Source organism: Bombus fervidus, chromosome 2, assembly GCF_041682495.2.
Source record: "Bombus fervidus isolate BK054 chromosome 2, iyBomFerv1, whole genome shotgun sequence".
In the NCBI taxonomy this organism is placed as follows: domain Eukaryota; kingdom Metazoa; phylum Arthropoda; class Insecta; order Hymenoptera; family Apidae; genus Bombus; species Bombus fervidus.
This window is the reverse complement of record NC_091518.1, coordinates 3,885,843-3,909,826: the sequence shown is the minus strand read 5'-3', so window position 1 is coordinate 3,909,826 and position 23,984 is coordinate 3,885,843. Positions and strand designations below refer to the sequence as shown.

The following is a 23,984-nucleotide window of genomic DNA, read 5'->3' as shown; positions in this document are numbered from 1 at the left end:
AAAAAGAGAGGGGGCGTGATAGACTCCTGATCGGCGGGCGAATATGTAGAGGGGAATAAAAACATGATAGGGGAAGGCAGTAAAGGGAGAACATGAGAGTCGATCAGCGGCATTGGGCGGTAGTAAGCAGTAAGCAAGCAGTAAGCGCTTGCATTTTCGTGTATGTGCTTTACGCTGTTGTAACGAATGTTCTATAATGGTTATGTCTTTGACACATTTGTTTCGGTTCTTATAGTCATAAGTTTGTGTTATACCCGTCTTCTTAAACGCACGTGTTTCAACCTGACCGCCAAATTATACGTGAAATGAAACTGGTGCATTAAAGTTACTCAGTGAAAGCTGACAAGCAAGAAATTCGTGTATCTTTCATATTCTCATTCCTGTAAGTGCATATCTTTATTTTATTATCATTTTTGTAAAGCATTTCTTATAAGATGACAATATATGATTTGAACCTGACAAAGCATGTCTTATATTGTTTTTCTCATTTAATCGATTATCACGGTTAACATGGTTGTTATGTATCTGATTTATATTTTTTATAATACTGTATATTAACAAGCAACGTTTATACAATACCTGTATTTACATTATGAAATATGAATTATTATGAAATACTTTTTATAATTTTAGAATTTTTATAGTTCGCGTGCCATATTTAAGTCAATATCGTACATAATCTACAAATTAATAATCTTGTGGCATACAAAAATTTCTAGATAAATGTTCAACTTTGTATTCTTAAAGTGAAATCTAGATGAATTTGAAATAATAAAATTATTTGTTATTATCATTCTTATGTTAGACTTTCGCCTATTACAAGTTTAGAATAAAAAGCGAATTATAAATATAAGTAAAAAATAATAATATTATAAAAGTATACTAGTAAATATATAAGTAACATTAAAATAATATTGGTAAAAGAATATGATAAGTAAAAGAAAACAGTATAATACATAAACACTGTTGTATATGTTGAAGATATAAAATGAAAAATCTATCTATGAAACTTTTATAGGAGTGTGCGTTATATAAAGTCAGTGTTATTTACATATTACTGAAACTTGTAAAATTTAATAACACGTTAACGGTCATGATGGTCTTGTTTAATGTTTTACTAAACTTTTTACAATAAAATGATAAGTGACATGGACTAAAATATGTTCAACGGTATGAATGGCTTAGATAACATTGTCAGAGAAAAGTGCGCAAATACAACATACAGTCAACTTTCGTATAACGCAGTATCATAGCATACTATGCTGTATAACGTGCCGTATATATGTATGTATAGAAGGATCATGTATATTTCAGAATACCGTATTATAAGATGGTTAAGTGTAATATTTTGCAAAAATTAAATGTTATTTATCTATCAATGTATGTATAGTATGTTGATAGTAGTGAATTTTTATTGCAGCACTCAGGACAAAGTACAATATATAATTCATAGTGCCAGTCAATGTGTTAATTAGAAAAGTAATATGAACATTTTTTTTTTAGAAATATGCTGTTGTCTATATGACTCACGATTTATTATGAAAAATTTGTTTGAGAACATATTTACTAAAAGAAATTTTTTTTCTAAGATCTTCAATTGTTTTATACTTCATTTAATTACGAGTAGTATGAGCAGAAAGTATGATGGAGATTTATTTGGAAAGTGAAACACTAGGAAATATTTGACTCATTTGGAGTTTTGTCTTTGTTATGTATATTCTTTTTGTATCTTGTTTGATTAATAGAAATTGATTGACAATTATCTGGAAAGTAAAGGGAACATTTATAAATATTTATTATATATATAAGGATATATTTGATTTACTTGACGTTTTATCTTTACTATACATGTATGTTATTATCATTTATATTCTTCAATATTGTATTTTGTTTAAGAAAATATTTATGAATATTTATTAGATAGGATAAGAGATATAAGGAAATACTTATTTGGTTTACCTGAAGGCAAAGACGATCGTATATCATGAGTTAAGATTCGGAATAGCTTTCACTGCAATATCTTATATAATAATAGATACACAATTTGATAGTTCTTTCTCTTCCTCATAAGTACATACATATTCTTGTTTATTGTAAGAAAAGAAGCTGTTATACAAGTTAGTAAATTTGAAAACTATTCATTGACGAAATTAATTCAATACTTTTCATCAGTTAAGAAAATTGTTTTTATAGCTATATTAAATTGCTAGAAATATGCAACTATTGATATAGTTAAATACTGTTCAAAGCGAAACGAGATATTCATCTGAGGCTCGTAGAAGGCAAAGTGAGTCAAACTCGTTCTGACTTGTCGGTTTTGTCCTACTTCTTCGCACCTTTCGAGGAAGTTAGAAATTGCACGAAATCTTTTCTATCCCAGATTTCGAACGACGGAACTGCATCCAGCGCATGCAGTGATCGGCATATTCATTTTTGTCGTCATAGAAAAGTATACTTACTTGAAATTTAAAAATTCCTTAATTTACGTAGTCCATAAAATATAAGAGTATACATACATTGAATACAAGAATATGGAATAAAAAAATATAATTTCCATTTTAAACATAATCGTGACCTTCGCTTTTCAAGACTATTGCAAGGTAAAATAAATATTGCCGTGATATGTTCCTTTTGAAATCGAACATTTGTTTTAAACATTCTTTTGTATCGTCCATAGTTTTCGAAATATTTACATGTTGCCAAATAAAATGGACATACTGTATGTATAGCTTCAATAAAGCAAAACGTATTCATGCAAAAAACAACAAAGTAAAATTTGAAATATAATATTTATTGAAGAAATAGAAAAAAAAAAAATCCAAATTGAAAATCAAGTCAAATACCGTATTACAATCCAAATCAATGTAAGTATTCAAATCAAATCTGGTATTCTTTAAAATTGAAAAAAAAAAGAATAAAACCGACTTCTAAAGGAAACGAGAAGGGATTGGAGGCACTTAAAAATGAAAAATAATTCTTTCTTAAATATGTATATGAATTTAAATCTTTTGCAGCTGGTGCCAAATTTAACGTAAATAAATTATATAAATTTTCAATTACATGACGATCTATCTAATGGAATGTAATATTCTTAAAAGTTGTCGACTATTTTTAAAAGTTCTTGAAAGATCTCGTTCTGAAGCATGAAAAAATAATTAAAATATGAAAGAATCCTAAGAACAAAGAATTATTCACAGAATACTCATATTTATCCATATATTTGGACGCATTAATAGAAGTCAAAACTTCTCTAGTGAAAATTGCATGAAACAACGTACATGTACTTTCATCGAGAATAAACATTTTCTTTGTTGATATATTTATTAAGCAACGATATTTAATACGTAACTTCATACGAAGTTAATTTGTTTGCGTTAAATTTAGCAACGACGGCACAAAACTGAAATTTGCATATTTTAGAAAGGATTATTCTTCTCTTCCTAGTTTTTTTTTTCTTTAAAACCTGCTTTCTTATTGTATTTAATATTTTAAAATTTCTTAGCTTAATATTTATGAACATATGGATTGGCTTTTAAAAAGCCCTCTATTAAGGGACCGCCGGGGAAGCATACTCTATCGAGTGAAAAATCTCTTTTCTCTTTTATCCCTTTGAGGGAGAAATTAGAAAAAAAAAAAAAATCGTTAAAATACTTCTACGAATTTTTAAAGGACAACTGTGTCAAAAAGAAATTGTTGCAACTTAACAAGTATAGTTATATAATTCATGTTCGAATTTAAATTCGCCCCTTTAAAGATTGAGTATAGTAATATCCTGAATTATGTTCTACATATTTATTTAGGTATCGTTTCTAAGCTAAACCTAGGTTGATATCTTACCCGGCTTAAGTGATATCAAAGAATCTGTTAATATATATAGATTACAACAACGCAAAATCTCTTTACTTTTTAAAATAATTGGCTAAACTTCTTTGTAAACTAACTTACATTTTTGTTCTAGTAATTTTTTGAAATGAAGTTAACCTCGCTTTTTGATGTTAAAAGATATAGGCGATATTAATAAAATATGATTCTAAACATCAATTTTAACGAAAAATAGAATTGTTTCGTAACTTGAAAAATAAATCTTAAATGAAATTTTTCTACGTTAACCTTTCTTCATTATCGTGATGTTTAGGAGAATAATGAAATAGGTACCAAAGAATTTTTTTTTTATTTGGATGAATTTTACAATCAATTCTCATTGAGAATTATAACTAAATTTTTCTAGCATGGTACTATGTCGTGTTTAATAAGTGTTTATCGTGTGCTGATTCTAGTTGAATCTAATGTTATCTAAAGGGTAATGTCATTTTAGCCTGTGGATCTGATCCGTCGTGTCAAGTAATTGAGTAACTAGTAGATTTTTGTGGTTGTTAACTTTTATGTTATATCTATTACTGAATTTGGATATTTCTTCTTTGACTGTGGGAGGTACCAAAGAATAGCAAATCTTTAAGTTACAATGTAACTTCGTTCGAGTCGGTTTCTTCTAAGTAGATCTCGGATTTTTATGCAATTTCATATTTTTGTGAATAAAATTAAAGAAATGGAACCTAGATAGAAATTTCTTTCATCCATTAACGATTATAAAAGTACTTTGCTTTCAATATTTTATATATTTTTATATACTTATTCCTATATACAATTTGCGGATTTTTAAACTTTTAAATTTATTACAAATACATAAAAATCCGCACTCTTCCTAAAGAGTTAAAGATTAAAGAATATGTATTGATATTTACATGCCATAGCAATTTGCGGAAAATGACCGATTGAACTTTGTGCGTAGTGCACGCATGCTGCTGCGATGTTATTCATCACTCGGTATTATCAGTGAAGAAGCATTTATAAGTGACATACAATCTAAATGAATTCTGGAAAATCATATGTTTTTCGTAATTGTCAAGCTTTATCGCGTCGATAACGTTTTCTACAAGAATATGTTGCAGAGATAAAATAATGGAAGTATGAAGTTTATTTCCTTGCTTGATAAAGTTAACAGAGAGATATTTATTCGAAGGAATAAAATACTAGTAGTTCGGCATAATTATTTACGATATCATTAAAGATTTATAAGCGTGAGTATCTTCTAAAGAAATTTTCTATTAAACAATTTATATAAATTGTATATGTATTTAAATTACAAAAAAAGTGAAAGCACATTTTTTGTCTTTTATTGTAGCATTTTGGTAATTATGTCTTTGGAAACACGATGACTGAAGCTTCTTGAAAAGAGAAACATTTATTGAGGCCGAGTTTACTAATATAGATACTTTGTATAGCTAGAAACTTAAGTAGGTTAAGAAGTGTATTTTGTACTCAAAAACACTGACTTATACATTAATGATAACATTATACATTACTATGTATTGTATGTGTTATATAAAATATTTTGAAATTTCACTTCCACTGAAATACGAATTAAATGAATCATTTGAAATAAATTTTCTCTATTGCTGGTTTCGTTGCTGTTTTTATATATTAAATTTGAGTATCCACAAAAAGATATGTGAAAATGTTTTTTTAGTCTGGATTAGGTTTGAAGTATTTCTAAAGCTGAAATTCCAATCTTTATATCACGTTATCTTTAACTTTCGATATCGTCCAGTCATGTTACTAAAGAGAAAGAGATGTTTATCTTATAGAAACGTATATTATAAAATAATTTATACTTTACATAAGTACATGACTAATGTATATTTTTTCAATATCAATTACAGTTTTTTTTATCGATCGGTGAGAAAGATTACATGTACCTACTTATGCTTACATAATACGATATCACTGGTTGCCAATTAATCAATCTTTCAATGAATAGTTAATGGAAACTTCAAAGGTGTTTTTGAAACAATCATAGTTAACATCGTTGATCCTAAACTGATTGATAGCAACATGAATATTCATCTATTTCTAAATTGTACATTCTTTAATGAACCTTGATTCATGATCCAAAATGAGCGAGATCGCGGTTTGTTTGTTATTCGTCCTTCATTTTAGATTTCTATGATAATTTTTCTTATAATATAGGGCATATGTAAATAAATAGGCCTTCTTATAATATACTTTATATAATAAGTTAAAAAAAAGGTTCAGAGATAAATGGAAAATAAAAGTATGCACAGTGATGCAAAAATGCTTTTGAACACATATAGAACATTTTTATACATATTCATGTACATACACTGTATATGTATTGTTATAATATATACGATATAAAATATTTTGAATTTTATTAATATTGTACTGAGACGAACGTTATATGTAATTATATTAGTGAAATTTGAAATCATTCTGAAAACGTAAAAGTGCTTAGAAGTTACAAGATGTTTATTCCAAACTATCAATAAATGTCCTTGCATAATATTAATTAATTGAATAATGAAATTAAATTTTACAAGTAAATTTATGAATTATAAATTACCTAGTCATTTTACTTCGCGAAAAAATTATGAAGTTTATAAAAGAACTACTTGTAACTTCTAACTGTAATATTAAGAGTTAGTAAATTATTGCACAAGAGTCCTGATTTCGCATGCTATATATGTATACTTATATATATAGAAGTGTTAACAAGTTCATAAATTCTTGTTAGATTTAATTATAACTCTTTAACATAACATTTATAGAATTAAAATATCTAGTATATTTACTTCAATTTAAAATTTAAATTATCTAAAGTTATATGATTAATTATACGATTTATCGGCAAATTTGACATCCGCGTACAAAGTCTGAAGTAATACTATCAAACTTACTCATCGTATGATTATACACATATGTTTGCTGATATTTTATGTTAGTCATCTTTCTTTCTTTCGAGGAATGCGAGAAGGCAACTTTTGTTTTTTTAGGTTGAATTGATCTTTGCTCTACAATCATTATCTTTTCTATTAAGTTTGCATAAAATTTTGTAGGAAGAGTCATGTAAATAATCAATATGATGATCTAATAAATATTGCAATGTTGTTTTGCAATTACAAATAAAGTCAACACAAAGATAGGTATATTGATTACCATCGTACTTTACGGTATTAATACTAAAACAGAAACAAGATAATGACTGATGGCATTTCTGAATTAGCTTCAGAATCTTCCTTAATGTTTTGATAACCCCAGCGAAAGTACAATACATGTAATAAATATAACATTGTGTAAATCTTTGTAGAAAGCAATCATAAATAATAATCGTTTCACAGCGCGGTCGATAAATTCTCATAAGAAGGGAAACTGGGATGCCAATTCAAATTGTATAACGAAAACGTTCATACAAATTTGTTTTTTACGCTACTTTTAAGTGTTTTATATACATTTTAAATTTGTAAATATATGATTATATCTTTTATAGGTTATTGTTCGATGTAATGTAATTACAATTAGAAATAGTCATAATCGAAAAAAGAAAAATATATTAAAAATTGCATAATTGTAACTTTTTGATAAATATAGTGTTAATATACGACTATCTATAAAGTTTTACATATGGAGGATATAGTTTTATAGCTTTATATATGACTCTTTATGACGTATATCGATACGTATGTAAATAGTACGTAGTAATGTGTTTGCAATTTACATCATCGTTGATCACTGACATTAACTAAGAGCAATTTACAAGAACATTCGAAACGTATACACAGGTTGTCAAGGAAACTGATTGACAAAGAAATCAATATGCAAGATAGATCGCTGTGTATTGTTATCGTCACAGGAATAATAAATGTGAACTTGAATTTATGCCATTCCACGTAAACAACTGCCAGCTTGGATCTTCAATGATCTCTCCATTGGACTTTCATTGTTGATTCATTTTGTACGATTAGATTTGCGATGTACTTCGACCAATCATTATAATTTATGGCTATTGTCTCGGAAATGCATCGTTTGCATACAAATGATAAACTTTCTGTGCAGCAAGAGTTAATTTATTATTTGCATTGTTACATTTATAGTATGTTACACTTATAGTAAAAAATATCTACATTGTAATTGTAGGAAAATTTATAATCCTAAGATAACCTTCGTTAAACCTAACGATATAGGTTAGGTAATTTTATATTCTGATTGGTTAACCTTTAAAATCATTAGAGCTCCAAGTAAAACAGATAAGTAGACGTTACCAGAGTTCAGCTTTAATTTCTGAAATAATGATTGTTGTTAATACTATAAACAAGATTAGAGTTATCGCCAGAAGAGATAAAACACTTTGTTCTCTTTGAGGAAGTTTGCTTAACGATCAAATGTTTCAATGTCGTCGATTCCTTCTTAACGACGTCATATGTATACGTGCATATGAATTGCTTTCTTGTTTATCATGTACATATGTTGTGTAATATTTATATGTATGTAAGTAATGAATGTTTATGGACAATTTGAAATTGCGTGACAAATACTATTATCAAAAATAAATCAATTTGAAAATAATTAATAAAGAGATAAAGCTAAGATTAAAAAGATATACAACCGATATAAAGAGACGAATAAATTGTTTTAATCAATGTACTTATTTCCTACAATAAATTTAATGACTAATCGAAGTTCAAGTATCGAACTTGTAATGGTCGTTATTGGAATTTAAACTTCAATTATTTTTAATAAACACTTCTCAATAAACTGTGTCTATTTTTATTATGTTTTTAAATGAATACGCGTCATAAAGCAGAATATTTTGTTTTTCTTTCCTTTAGACCGACATTTGATCATTCAACGTGTGTTATTAACAATCCATAAATAATCGTTATTTTATCGAAATTAAAGGTTTTCTAACTTCGCTTTTTTTTTCAAGAAAATTGTCTATTCCTTTAAAACCATTTCCTTTACTTACGATACTATAGACTTTGCACATAAAATGATATTGTATCGACGAGGTGTTGCTTATAATTGTACGGTAACCACGATACACTGTTGCCAATGTAGCTAAATAATTCGCGGAAATTAAAAAATATGATTGTGACAGAATCTCTATTATGTTAATCACGACTATGTAATGTGATGTAAATGCCTGAGTTTCTTGGACATTCGAACAGAATTGAATGAATCAGCTAAAACTGGATGCTGAAATATTTGCAATTCATATTTATACTACTTATTTTATTCTTAGAGACAGTATTAGAACACTAAGTTTTATCACTTATGTCTGAATCACTTTCTAGTCACAGAACGATTAATCTAATCTAATCTAGGATTAACGTCGACTTTTCGTTTGGTTTTCGTTAAATCATGTAAAACTTCACTAGCAAATGTTCCGCGCGATTTAACCTATACCCGTAACAAAAATCAATTCGTGTTTAGGCAGAGTAGTTAATAGACTGCGGATTTTTATGCATTTAGGCGATATTTGAAGATGAAAAAATGTATAGAATGCGTCTAATATTCAGAAATATATAAAATTTCCAAAGTACTTGTTTAATAGTACTTATTATAATATTTGGTATGTAAACTTTCCTACATAAATTCCATTTCTTTACTTATCTTTATAAGAATATGAATTTGCATATATGCTCGCCGCCTTATTAATATTATTTAAAATGCTGACCGATCGATAAGCATTATCATGATCTATGCATACTTAAATTGTTGATCAAGCATAGTTAAGTGTCAAAGGTGAAGTAATTTTTATCTTTATAATTTTTTATGATATTTTTAATATCTTCATTACAATTACAATTTTTAATATCTTCATAATAATTTTATAATTATATTTTTGAAAATGGAATTAATTATAAGCAAATTGAATGCTAATGTATACAAAAAAGTCAGTCTTTCTATGATAAATATTAAATACTTGTGTGATAAAAACCGGTTATGTCTTTTATCGTGAGAATAATAAATTCAAGTAGATATCCGTAGTAACTTCCTGTGGCTTCCGGAAGCAGTTGTCCATTACTGGTCCTTGTGTTTTAGATCTAATTGTATGTAACAGCATATAAATGTTTTTTTTATTTGAAGGTTTGCTATCTGACGTTTAAATAATCTATGTATGTACATATAACATATGTATATATAAATTATATGTTTATATAAACCGGAAGTTACATTCTTCAATTTAAAGTCACATTTTCAAAAACAGAACTGTATATCCAGAATAATAAGAAATTGTTACACATTTTATATATTAAAAAATGTTAATTTTTTAAATTATTACAATACGTTTGTTTTATTATTTCATTCTCTATTTCTGTTGAATATTCCTACGAAGAAATGTAATTAATAAAATTAATCGGCAGCAGTATAATATATCTCTTTCGAAGCTAAAAACAAGTATGTTTATACTTGAGATTCAATTAGAAATTTGTTATCGAATGCAGTTGATTATTGTGTTTGAAAGCATATAACAGGTTTTGAGGGGTGAGTTAAGTAGTAAAATTTTTTAGTGAAGGCAAGTTAAAAAATATTATTTCTGCATGATATCAAGATACAAACTTTTTTGTGCAACTGTTATAATAAACATATAAATATCCACTTATTTAGTTATATTTTAATGTTAGTTTCATTAAAAAAAGCATGTTTCTCTTTTTGGGAAATTCTTAGAATCAGGCGACCCATGTTAGATTCAAATTAACTACCCTATATCTATAATAAATCATTGAATTCATTTAATCAAGCAGTTAATATAATTTTGAATTGTACTGTAGTCCGTTTCGGAGTCGATATTTTCCTATAACGCTCATCATTTTAGATAAAGTGACGATTCGATTAATTGTAAGATAATTGCTTGGTGCTTTAATTATTATAAGGGTCTTTGATATTCTTAGGGTATTATTCATTTTTTTTTTTCCATAGATCGAGAGCTACAGCTGTACCTGTTGCGTGTTGATTTACACATTGTTTAAGAAATAGCAGAGATAATATACTTAGATGGCACTTGTATGATTATTTCATAAGTCATATAAGTCATATAAGATTATTGTATACGATAATTTGTTTTCATGATAATCATTCGTTTGTGTTTCAATCATTATGTTTTATACCTTCACTTTGTGTCTTGTACAATGATATTTTATTACAATCTTTTACAATTCAAATTTGTCTTATACAAAAAAAATATCGCTTCTGTAGTTTACATAGAAAAAAGATAAAAAAGATTAGAAATAAAGAACAGAGAGAAAGAAAAAAGCGTGGGGACAAGGCCAGAGAGGGGATGAGGAAGTAAAACGTATTGGGGACACAGTTAATTAATTCAAAGTAGGAGGGAATTCTTATGTTAAAATATTACATTTTTAAATTCAGAGGAGCAATTCCTGGAATGAATAAAAGACTCCATGGATTGAGTCATATCACGTAACTTGAAGGATATTATTAGAATATTGTATACATCTCATTTAGATATATAGACATGTTTTCGTTCTTAATTAAAACTATGGCGGTCAATTAGTTTTGAGCACTTGTCGAAAAATTTTTGTTACATTTGTCGAAAAATTTCTGAACTCTGAATATGTGTGGTAAAAATAAAAAAATAGAGGTTATAAATAATTACAGAAATGCGTAAGTAGATAAATGAATATATACATGTATGTATGCATATACGTATGTATGTATGTATAGAGTCCTGGTCAAAAGTCTTAATACAGTTATAATATTTGTTTAAATGTAAACTGAAATAAAAAATTTGTTGTTAAAAAATATTATCGATTTCAAAAACCGCTAAAAGTATGAAGTAATTTCTATTTTATTTGTATTTGATTTAGATATATATGCAACAACGATTACATTATCCATTTACTTATTAAACAGCATACTAAATATATTGCAACGGAATATATCAATAAAATTTATCAACGCAATTTCAAAACGTTCGCCCAGCCTGCTTTTTTGCAATCATCTTGATGTCAGTCCAAAAATTGCAGAGCAATCACTGAGCACACGTAAATGAAATTGGTAGACTAGAATATTGGAACATTAGTACATTGGAACAACAAATTCTTTGGACGATCTCTAGAACATGCAAAATGTTTGATTCCGATAGCTGAATCCAATACTGCATACTCTATAACATACCCTATAAGATGCACAAAGAATTATTCCGATTGGTCTAGCCATTTTGAAGTAATTGGCAAACATACATAAAAGAAAAAAAGAAAAATACACGTCGAACATTGATACTTGCTTATTTTTCAAAGTCGATATAAAAAGGTTAACTACGTAATTATTAAAACATGCAAGGGAATACTATTTAATTAAATATTTTATTTGACAGGAGAAATAAGGTAGCAGTATATTAAAATTTATAAAATTTGTACTCTAAAATATAAACTATAATATACTATAATATTTTAAGTTCATGATACACATTAAATTAAATATCAAAACTTTATTAAAAGTACAATATATTCTAACAATTTTGCGCAGTAATGTATATTAAGTACAAATGTTGTCATCGGTTATCATAGTATTAAGATGGCGGTAAATTTCAAATTTTTAAATCGGAACGCTAGATGTAGAAATAATTGATGATAAATATTGTATCTTTCTGTTTGTTTATGTTCCTTTCTGTATTGATCATATCTCATTTTTCTGACTGCAGTTTTATGGTGTTTGCTTGCCTATGTTCAACTAATCGGCGAGCAATTAGCTCGCTCAAAATACTCGACGATGGAAGTACTGATGCACGAGATGAGCAATGGCCAAGAGACGAATGCAGTCGACACTAACGTTTACACTATACCTAAGCAGACAGAGAAAAAGGTAGAAAATGTACAAATTGAGGATGGAAGATGTTTCATGGGAAGCAACACGGTGGATACCGTTGATATTATGTTCGAGAACATCAAGTATACCGTGTCAATGGGTTGTAAGAAAGGTTAGAATAGCATCAGTGTTTCGATATTACCTTGTTCCTTTTTTGATTTATCTATGTCACTTCCTTGACGTTATGTATTCTTGATTGGTGGAATATAGTGAAATCATAAATTGAAGTATTAAGAGGATACACAGATTGTTTTAGTTCCTTTAAAGCCGGAGATTCATTGGAAAGCTAAGTTTAATTATGCTATGATATGTTATGTTTAAAAATATTTGTTTCAATATATGTATATATGTCGGTACAACGAACCGTTCTCATCAAAAGCTAAATTAATAGCACAGCTAATAGTACAGTTTAGTTTAGCTTTGGTGGAAACGATTTCACATATGTATATGTTTCGAAAAATATTGTTAATCGTAGTAGAAGAAACCTTCGATAACCGCAGACATAAACTTCTTGTTCTCTAATTGCATGGTTTCCAGCACGGGGGGAGGTTCCTCTTGACGCACCATGAAGCTTGACGGCTCGCCGCGGTCGAGTAGCAGGGCCGGCGTGACCTCTTGCGGGGCAGGTTAAAAAATTTTGCGGGGCCTGAATACACATTCAAATCCTATACTTAAATTTTACAACGAGGAATTCTTTATTTACAAATGCTGTTACAAATTATATATTTTTTATAAGATGAATATTAAATAATAATACTATCCAATAATCAACGCCAAATCTTTGATAACATCATCAAAATCGATTAAATTTGCTACTTCACTTTCTATTGACAGAATAGCCAGAGATGAAAATTTCTCTTGGCTTATCGATGATCGCAGATAATGTTTTATTAGTTTCAATCGTGAGAAACTACGTTCTGCTGAAACCGCGGTTACTGGCATCGTTAACATAATTTGTAATGCGATTAATAAATTTGGGTATGCTTCCGAGAGATTGTTTTTTACAATACAATTCATCGAATCTAAAGCTGAATAATTGGTTTGTGTTATTGACCGGAACATCTTAATTTCTTCAAACATTTCAGTTCTGTCGAAATCTCCTTCCAAATATAACTGAAGGTCTAGACAACACTTTAATAAATATTCATTATTTAAATTCCCGATCTCATTCATGTATAGAAAACCAAAAATACTTTGGTGATCTGCATATACTTTGAATCTACTTTTAAAGGATACTAACGCGTATTTATTATTTTTAAAAAGTAATGTACACGGAAGTATTCTTTGTCGCTGATCGTCGATGATTCATCCTGTCCTTCATAATCGAATAATTTCCGTTTTTTGGCCCTGTATGATGATTTGAAATCTGGTGTTATGTCCATTTCCTTTGCAACTTCATTTGCTGTGATTATAGCTTTGCTAAATCTTTCATTTCTGTATTCCGTAAAGAATACGTTAAGACTTTTCAGATGCAAATCGATTTGCATCTTTTGATTTTGCAATACTTTGCTGACGATGTTAATTTTTGATAATATATCATATCAAATGATAAGACTGGCAATAAATTCAAATTCATTTATTTTGCGCACTATAGACCAAATCTCAATCGTCAATTTATTGTTCAGGCGAACATGAAATCGAATAGCCTTTACACTATCAAAACGGTATTCCCACCTAGTTTCTGATAATGGTTTAGGTGTAATTTTTTCAACGTGTTTTTTTAGAACATCCCAACGCGATTGGTACGCTGTAAATATTATGTAAATCTTTTGTAAAACACCAAAAAAATGTAGTGCTTGGGTTGATAATTTTGCTATATCTCCCAATAACAAATTCAAGTTGTGACTAACGTATGGTACGTAAAACACTTTAGGATTTACATAATATATTTGCTTGTATATATATATATACATATATATATATTGTATTGTATATATATATTTCCTTGATATATTCCCCTCATATTGGCACCGTTATCATATTCTTGTCTGCGACAGTCGGATATTTTTATTCCCAACTGATCCAGAATGAGCATGATAGTTTCAGATAGTCCTTTTCCTTTTGTATCGTGAACTATTTCAAATTTGATAAAATGTTCCTTGATTTCAATCTCCTCGTCTGTTATGTTGATATAACGAAGAACAACCGATAATTACTCTTGATGGCTCACATTTGGTGTACAATCCAATAAAATGGAATAATATTTTGCTCTTCTTATTGCATCGAAATTTTTGTTTTCTTTTTATACTTCAATTTCCACATTTTCAATATCTTTTTCTTGATGAGTTTCTATTGTTTCCATTTTCGTCCAATTCAGTTTCATTGATGTCTTCTTCATTTTCCTTAACAGGTGTATTCAATTCTTGATTTTCCTCTTTCAAAGGAATCTAATTCATTGCCGTATGTTTTTTACCTTCGTTTGGCTGTCTTGGATGACTAGTAGCTTCAATTACATACTTCAAGATGTTGTTTGTTTGCTGTTTAATATAATCGTCTCGCTGCTTCTTTCGTTTCAGTTTTTCCGCCCCACTTAAATATTGCCGTCCACGATCTCTATCCCTGCTAGCCATAGTGGTTCTTAAAAAAACATATTTCTCTGTATAAAATGTTATCTGTTACAAAAATGAATAAAATCGTGTGCCAAAAAACATTTGTATATAATTGAAACATTTCTCCGTTTTTGCTCACTTTATCGAAATTTTAATATTTGGGGCGAAATTAATTTAATAATAACGAATTCAAATTCTCAACTAGTTATATGTATTGGATTTCATTTTTATGTGTTACGTCGCGTGAGTCGGTACCTGCGACGTCCCTCATGGTCAGGCCGCCGAGGCCTGCACCTCGTCACACTGACCTGCAATAAACCCAAGGAACCACCATAGCCCACATCTGTTAACAATAAAGTTATATTCTTTGCATACATTCGGTCTATGAGTGGCCCCTTAAATGGGTCCTTAGGTTTATTGCACGCTCGTACTCATTACGGAGAAAGCGAAGGTTTGCCCAGCGAGGTAATGGGTTTTTGCCAAGGACAGAAACAAACGTGATTCATATTTGACGAGGACTGTCCCCTCGTATTTAATACATTAACATTGGGAATACCCAATGGGCATCGCGGATCGTTACCCTCACTTTTCTACCGAAAAGTGTGAACTACGAATCCGCGTTCTTAGTTCATCAAGGATACCCCCACGACGAGCTTTCTTCCTAAATAGTACGAGACGGGTCAATCACTGTTCTACTAGCCTTCAGACAGTCAAGTCCTCTGCTTTAAGATCCTTTGGACAACCAAGTCCACTGTTCTACTAGCCTTCAGACAGTCAAGTCCTCTGCTTTAAGATCCTTTGGACAACCAAGTCCACTGTTCTACTAGTCCTCGGACAGTCAACTTCAAGTTCTAACATGTCAGTCGAGTTCTTGCCTCTCAAACAACCACGTCGAGCAACCTTCGGGTTCATCAACACGCTTTCCAAACACGGTCTGTAATCCAATATAAATAAATATATACATATAATATAACTGTGAAGTCCAGTTATATTCCAACCCAATCACTCCTTATTCTCCCACAAGAAATAAGGGGATCGTCTAATTCGTGGTGTCGATTCGTGCAATCGTAGCGGGAATTTACGACTCCCGTTGACGCGCTATAACGCGACCGTCTCCCCGCGACTGGACGAAAATACATTATGACTGCCATACGTTTTTTCTGCGACGCGATTTCAGTTAGGGTTGATTTTAACTTAAAAGAGGGGAAATAATTAAAAAAAAAAAAAAATACTTACCAGAAGTCAAAGGTTTTTATACTACAATGTAAATTTGAAAAATATTCGTCGTCTTAAATTTACCAAAACGTAACGATCACAGTCCTTGCCACTTGTCGAGAGATTTACTAACGCTCAGCATTGAAGACCGTAGCAATGCAATAGCCTAATGGGTTTTTGTTTAAAACATATGAACCGCAAGATGGCAACTGACACACAACCACTAAAAATGTCAGGCGTGGCTATGCCCAATTCCTATGTAAATTCGTAGGAGCTGCGACTCGTCGACAGAGTTCCAAAAATTGAGGTCTTATCTCTATTTTTTTAAGCAGTTTTTTAAACAAATCCAAGTAATTTTTTTTTCGCATCCATAATTCGCTTTCAAGGGTCAAAAAATTCAATGAAAGTACAAAATCTGTAATCATATATAACTTTTGTAAAAAACTATTGATGTAGTTTAATTTCTCTAAAAAGTATATTTCTCTGAAAGCGCCTAGATTTTTTTATCTAGAATAGTTTCCAGGATATGAGGACTTTATGGAGTTACACTGAACTTTGATGAATTTCGTCACTCCTTTAAACTGAATCATCGCTACTAAAAAACATGTCTTGCATCTGTTAATGGTATCATCATTCTGTAAAAAGTTAATCAAAATCGGTGTTTTTCAATTGGGTAATTTTCGTAGACCGCGGGATCTCTTAAAACGCGGGGCCCGGTTCTGGCGAACCTGCTGAATCTGCCTTGCGCCGGCCCTGTCGAGTAGTGTAATATGATCCAATATCATATATCGCTTAGGCGATGTATGTAGGTGCTAATTCAAAAGTGAAACTGTTTTATTTTTGACTATTTTAAAATCAAACTTTTACCAACATATTTATAACATCATTCTAATTAAAACGAGACCAAACATATGAATTATATTTACGTATTAATATGGTTATCATTTATTAAATAAGTAACAAACATATTGGTAGAAGCTTCCTTGATCAACAATCAACGATAAGAAAGTTTTTATGTTACCAAACACTTCAAACTCTCAGTCCCTTTTCCCCTTTCACTTGTGTTGTCCTATTCTACGTTCGGCACGTCTAAGATCTCAGTTTTCTGGAATAGAACCGCTTCTGCTTCTCCATAATTGCAGAACCTGGGTCCCGAAATTCTGGTAATTATTGAAGGTTTCCATAACATAGCATAACTTAAGCCCTGTTTCCACTGAAGCAACACCAAAAAAGTTTTTATTGTTGTTGCATGTTTCTTGAAAAAGTCGCCGCTTGTTGCCTGTTTCGTATCAACAAAATAAATGTATAAGTGTATGCAATGTATACGTGTTGCTAGCAACAAATAACCTTTAAATCAAAACAAGATCCGAATGCTCCTCAGATTATGTTCTTTTAGTATGGATAAAATATATCTGTAAGTATTGCTTGTTGTAAATATTTTAGAACATGCAGCAGCGTAAAATGACAGAAAGTTCCTCTTTGTTTCAGTAGAGACATAATTTAGTTTTCTGGTGAATTCCCGGTATTATCTTCACACTCCTATTTCTAGTTCTTACATATGTACATGCAGTGATACTGGCCATCATCTAGTAAGATAATCATCCTGTAATTGTGACAGTAAATCGATATCTCACATTTCTGTCAACAGTTGATTATCTTACCTCCTTTTAGGTCTTTCCCAATCTCTACTTGATGATAATGCTATGACCTTATTACTTGTTTTTATTGAATAATCAACAAGACATTTAACGTTTAATGACATATGGTCGTACATGCCAAGTAAGATGCATATTTAACAACTAGAGAAAAACTACGCGTATGTGAACTTTGTCACATTCATCTTTATTTGTGTAGTATGGAAATATGTGTGGCGGTATATGTAACCACATGTATGCAAATGTAACTGCGCATGTCGCCACATATGTAACTCGTTGTTTATAGTTAATAACAAATATAATAATATTGCATTAATTAATCGGGATTTTGTATTGATTCATAAGGAAGTTCTTAAAGTCCGTAAAGTTCGGAATATTAATTCTAAATCTGCAAAGTTTGTGCACAGTTAGTTGAGATTTTTAAAAATTTACAAAGCCTGTGAAGACCCCTAGAAGAATAGAATAAAAATTTTTCAGAAAATGTAAAATAGATCGATTTTTCGAAATTGGAAAAATAACCTTTGGAAATAATCGTTTAATGTCAATCGTTGATAATCATATTTTATAGAATTAGTATTGTAATATTATAAATATTAAAAAATTTAATAAAAATATAGTTCAAGAAAATATATTTCTTGACTCTTATAAACAACAGTATCTCTTAATATTAATAATAAACGATCGTATCTTATATTCACAATATATCTATATGCATACATATGTGATCACTCTAATCACACCAATTCATGCACAGCTAGTGTACTCTCTATTTTTACAATGAGGCATATTGCAGGCCAAAAGGAGATATTACACGGAATCAATGGAAGACTTCCAGCGAAACATTTAATCGCCTTAATGGGCCCATCCGGAGCAGGGAAGTCGACCTTGCTGGATATCCTGTCGGGATTCAGGACGACTGGCATGGATGGAAACATCTACATCAACGGTCATGTTCGACACTTGAATTCTTTTCGAAAGTAAGCATTGTGTCATCCAAAATCATGAATATGCTAATATAACGCCTGACGTGACTGAAGACTAGATTATCTAAAATACCATTATGGTAATTAATGAATTCGTTTAAAAATCGTCTGGTATATAGTAACTATAACAATGCAAAAAATGTATATATATATAAATAGAGATTACGTTTTTCATTATAATAATTCTTTTGAAATTATTCTCACTTTCTTCTTACTTTTAAATCCTTTTATATAGATATATAAAGCCTATCTCTTTAAATTACTTTTTAACTATTTAAAATTTTTTTACTATTCCCTAATATTTCATACAATAAATTGTCACTGCTTTTCGTTATTTTTATTATATTTTATTATATTTCCGTTATATTTACAAATAGAAGATTCATAATTATTCAGAAGTATTTTGTACATTTAATTGTCACACATGGAAATCGGGAATAGACAGTAGGTAATGAATTCAAACGATGTGGCTTGTAATTAAATTTTATGCTCGTATTATGTATTCTTATCTTTGACCGCTGTTTTGTTATGTTCCACGTGATTGCAATAGATGTAGCACATACATCACGCAAGATGACCGTTTAGAAGCCCTGTTGACAGTCGCTGAGAACATGACCGTTGCAGCTGACCTCAAGCTGCCCACTAGCACCCCTACATACGAGAAGGAAACAATAGTACGTATGTAGATGCTTATACTCGAGATCAATTGCTGGAATTTCTTAAACATTTGTATCATTGGCAAATTTCATTATGAAAATATAACAAGAAGCTTCTAGTATAAATTCGATCGATTATTCATTCAAATTATAGTAGTATACTTGTTTGGAAAAAATTGGTGATTTTTATATCGAGTCATGGCTTTTTAAACTTTAACTGTTTTTATATCTATAATATCTAAGAAGTTTTCTTGTAAGCATACATTTAATATGCGTTAATGAATTTTTACTATAATGTTATGAATACATCTTCATAAAGTCATGCAATAAAAGTTATGTATTTATATTTTAGATTAAAGAAATCCTGAATACATTGGGTCTATATGAGCATATGAATACTCTAACGGAAAAATTAAGTGGTGGGCAAAGAAAGAGGCTATCCATCGCTTTGGAGTTGGTTAATAATCCGACTGTTATGTTTCTTGATGAACCGACTACGTAAGTATATGTATTTATAGGAAATTTGAATATGAAAATGTACTGAATGCATGTAATATGCAAAACTATATAAAATATTCAAAACAAACGCTTACAGCAACATGTCATTTACATCATTATGATAAGTTGTTATTTGGTCCTTGATGACTTAAATCAAATCTCTGTTTAAGTTTCACTTATATAATTGCATAAACATATGCAATATAATGATAATAATATATAGAGATAACAGTAGTCATATAGTATGGTGAATGTTTCAGGGGTCTGGACAGTTCATCGTGTATGCAAGTGGTAAATTTGTTGAAACTGCTCGCACGGCAAGGAAGGACGATCGTCTGCACGATACATCAACCTAGCGCCTCGCTCTTTCAGTTGTTTGATCTGGTACGAGGTACTTTTTGCCGTAGGTCTTTTTTTGTACAATTTATTTGTTGCCTGTGTTGAATCATAGTTTGAATGTCTGCATTTTGATCGCATCTCTTATGTTTCATTCAAGATGTAGACTTTTACGTTTTGTATGCCTGGCTGTCGACTTCATTTTTATTTTCGTATTTATGATCGCAGGTTTATGTACTGGCAAATGGAGAATGTTTATTTCATGGTGCAACCACCCAGTTGGTTTCTTATTTGGAAAACGTTAAACTGCCATGTCCTGTATACTACAATCCAGCTGATTACGGTATGAGCGACGTATAGTTAGACAGAGAGATATAGCGAGATTGTAAATCAGTCGAGCCAAAAATAACAAATGTTCAGATTGTCGAAACGTTCGTTTAAGATATTTATGGAAGACTAATATAGATAGGAAGTTACAAAGCGGTACACTGGTTCCCAGTATGGTCTCACATAGAATTCATGTTACGTTTTATTAGAATTTATATTAGGTCGCCCGAAAAGTTTCTTTCGTTTTATAAGGAAATAATGGACGCACAACATTTTCCGTTTTATATTATTTTATCGAATTACGTATGATCCATTTTGTTCTATCAAAATAAAGATCACAACGTTCGACAGATTAGGTTTCATGTTTGTATACAGATGCATCGTTGTAAAAGACGTATCTGTGAAAGAAAGACACTCTTTGGACAACATAATATCATGTATATTCGTACTGTCGCAATTGACTAGACTGTAAGTCTCTGTCACATACACACACACTTTTGTATTTTTTTATGCAAATAATTTTTTTATTTATTTAATCAGATATAATGTTTAATTTTCTGATATAAAATATTGCGTTTTGGGTGTTTTTTGAAAATTGTTTAAATTTCTTCGCGCTAAATGAAAATGCTTCATTTTTCGAAAATTATATATTTTGCCCAATATACTTCATTTAGTGCTTTTTGCTTTAGTAATTGAGTTGGCTTGCGGCGAATATGGAGATGACAAAATAGCGATGTTAATATCGGGCTCAGAGAACGGCAGGAGTACACAATGGTTCCAAAATGCTGATACTCTTGTAACTGCAAATAATTTGAGAGGTATATCTATTACGAGTTAAATTTGCATTATTTTAATAAGATTATATATTTTTTTAATGATTCATTTTTTCGTTTTGCAGCGTTGCATCCGATTAAGAAGCATGTGAATTTAAATGGAAAAAGTAGTCTTCATGCGACTTCTTTAATACATCAGATTAAAATTCTGATTGAAAGAGGTTTTATAAAGTCTAAAAGAGATACTGTAAGTATTATAAAAGTGCAAAATTTACAAAATTATCAATTTAAACAATTTAATTTAAACAATTATTAATTATGCATTAATTAATATAATTTGTTAGGATGTGATGTTTATTTCTGATTATCCTTAGTAATCTACAAGTAATTAATATTTCATTATGTAGTCATATAATCTCTCTCTTTATGATGAATGATTTTTCATAAGCTAATACTGAATGAAATATCATAGATGAATAAATATTATTCTTCGAATAAATTGATATCTTTCTATTATAGACATTAACATATTTACGAATCATAGTCAATATAGCCGTTGGTTTAATGCTTGGTATGGTCTTCATTGAATCTGGGACCGACGGTGCCAGAGTGTTAGATAATTATAATCTTTTGTTCTCCATTCTTATACATCATTTGATGACCACAATGATGCTTACCGTAGTTACTTGTACGTAAAACTGTTCATAATTTAGCGATTAGTTATTATAATTCTTGATAATTTTTAAATGTGATTTTTAATAGGATTTTGATATTTTTTCAGTTCCTATGCAAATGAGCATTCTATTAAAAGAACATTTCAACAGATGGTACAGTTTAAAAGCATTTTATACGGCCATTACTGTCATCGAATTACCGATTTCGATAATATGCTGTCTACTTTTTACGGTGATAACGTATTTGTTCACGTCCCAGCCATTAGAAATGTCACGATTTTTCATGTTTTTCGCGATTAGCTTGTTAGTGGTTCTAATATCACAAGGAGCTGGTCTCATGATTGGGGCGGTGTGCAATGTAATTGTAAGTATATCATAATAATTATAATTAAATTGTCGATTTTTATGTATTTATAGAAAATAATATACAAAAATATGTAATATACTCAAAGTTTATACTTTGCAGTAAACCAATTTTTTTATTTTTTTTCTATCTATTTTATTCATAGTCATATAATTCACAATATGAATTTGCCATTCATAGTACCAACAACATTTCATATTTAGAAGATATTTAACATATAAAATCTTAAAATTTTAGAATGGAACATTCGTGGGACCAACTTTGACCGTGCCATTGATGATGTTCGCTGGATTTGGTGTTACATTACGTGATATACCAAATTACCTTAAATGGGGTACATATATAAGTTTCTTGCGATATGGTTTGGAAGGGTAATATTCTTTTTTTTATATTTTTAAATATGTCACAAATTTTAAAGATAAGGAAAGTAATGCAGCCTTGTTCAAATTGTTTAAAACATTACTTTTGCATTATTGTATATTAATATTTTATTAAAATCTTTTAACATAAAAGTTTTTTTATGAAATAATTGGAAAAAATTAACTTTTCTATAAAAATATTAATTTATTCTATAATGTTTAAATTAATTTTCTTTATGAATTTACAGATATATCGGTGCAATTTATGGATTCGATAGACCAGTGTTATTCTGCAAAAGTAACAAAAATTTATACTGCCATTACAGATATCCAGCAAAATTCCTTTCTGATATTGCGATGGAAGGTGATCAGTTTTGGAATGACATTGTGGCGCTTATCGTGATACTTATACTAACGCGATGTGCCGCGTATTTTCTTCTTAAGTGGAAGATCATGTCTGTACGATAAACCGATTAAGTTCAAAATGATCTTCGAACTTGTTTCGTATCGTAAGCGATAAACGATCGTTATTTAGCTGTATTGGACGTTATATAAAAGCGGTTTCGAAGAAAGTATTTATACTATTTCTCTAGTTTTGCAAATACTTTCTGCTCAATACAGGGTAATTTTTATAGAGATATATAATTGGTTCTTAAGTAATTTTGATACGGTTTCTAAAAAACAAATACATCTATATGGTAGTTATGTATTCTTGAAAAATGTGTATAATTCTGACTAAGTCAAAGATATTGTTTTTATTAAACTGGCTTAATTAACGGTTTAAGTAAGCTCGTTTAATTAATGATCTGGTGATATCTCTAATTTGTAAATACCAGATTTTCTTTTTTTAAACGAGAATAATGTCCGCGATATCTACTCGTTCGTAATAACATAATACAATTTAGAATTAT

The 23,984-nt window shown here is 29.8% G+C and overlaps 1 protein-coding gene and 1 long non-coding RNA gene across 4 annotated transcripts; one reads left to right on the top strand and one right to left on the bottom strand.

The window, feature by feature from the left end:
• Window positions 1-91: 91 nt before the first annotated feature.
• Window positions 92-23,742, top strand: LOC139997858 (ATP-binding cassette sub-family G member 4). 2 transcript variants are annotated; one of them, XM_072021874.1, is made up of 13 exons: window positions 92-382; window positions 12,521-12,796; window positions 18,897-19,080; window positions 19,637-19,760; window positions 20,095-20,240; window positions 20,501-20,624; window positions 20,805-20,919; window positions 21,593-21,721; window positions 21,802-21,923; window positions 22,196-22,364; window positions 22,458-22,714; window positions 22,952-23,085; window positions 23,322-23,742. In XM_072021874.1, the coding sequence occupies exons 2-13, from the start codon at window positions 12,589-12,591 to the stop codon at window positions 23,539-23,541; spliced, it is 1,932 nt and encodes a 643-aa protein (XP_071877975.1). In that variant the 5' UTR covers window positions 92-382; window positions 12,521-12,588; the 3' UTR covers window positions 23,542-23,742. The 2 variants fall into 2 exon arrangements, with proteins under 2 accessions (XP_071877975.1, XP_071877976.1); XM_072021875.1 differs by lacking the exon at window positions 12,521-12,796.
• Window positions 16,962-17,712, bottom strand: LOC139997862 (uncharacterized). 2 transcript variants are annotated; one of them, XR_011803131.1, is made up of 2 exons: window positions 17,470-17,712; window positions 16,962-17,260 (listed from the first exon to the last, which is right to left on the bottom strand). It is a non-coding gene; the product is annotated as an uncharacterized lncRNA (long non-coding RNA). The 2 variants fall into 2 exon arrangements; XR_011803132.1 differs by having other exon boundaries at window positions 16,962-17,201.
• Window positions 23,743-23,984: the final 242 nt, after the last annotated feature.

Coding starts and splice junctions, on each gene's coding strand:
- LOC139997858 (XM_072021874.1), top strand. CDS start 12,589: ATGGAAGTACTGATGCACGAGATGAGCAATGGCCAAGAGACGAATGCA. Junction 20,920..21,592: donor CTACAATCCAGCTGATTACG/GTATGAGCGACG, acceptor TTTTTGCTTTAG/TAATTGAGTTGGCTTGCGGC. Junction 22,715..22,951: donor GGGCGGTGTGCAATGTAATT/GTAAGTATATCA, acceptor TTAAAATTTTAG/AATGGAACATTCGTGGGACC.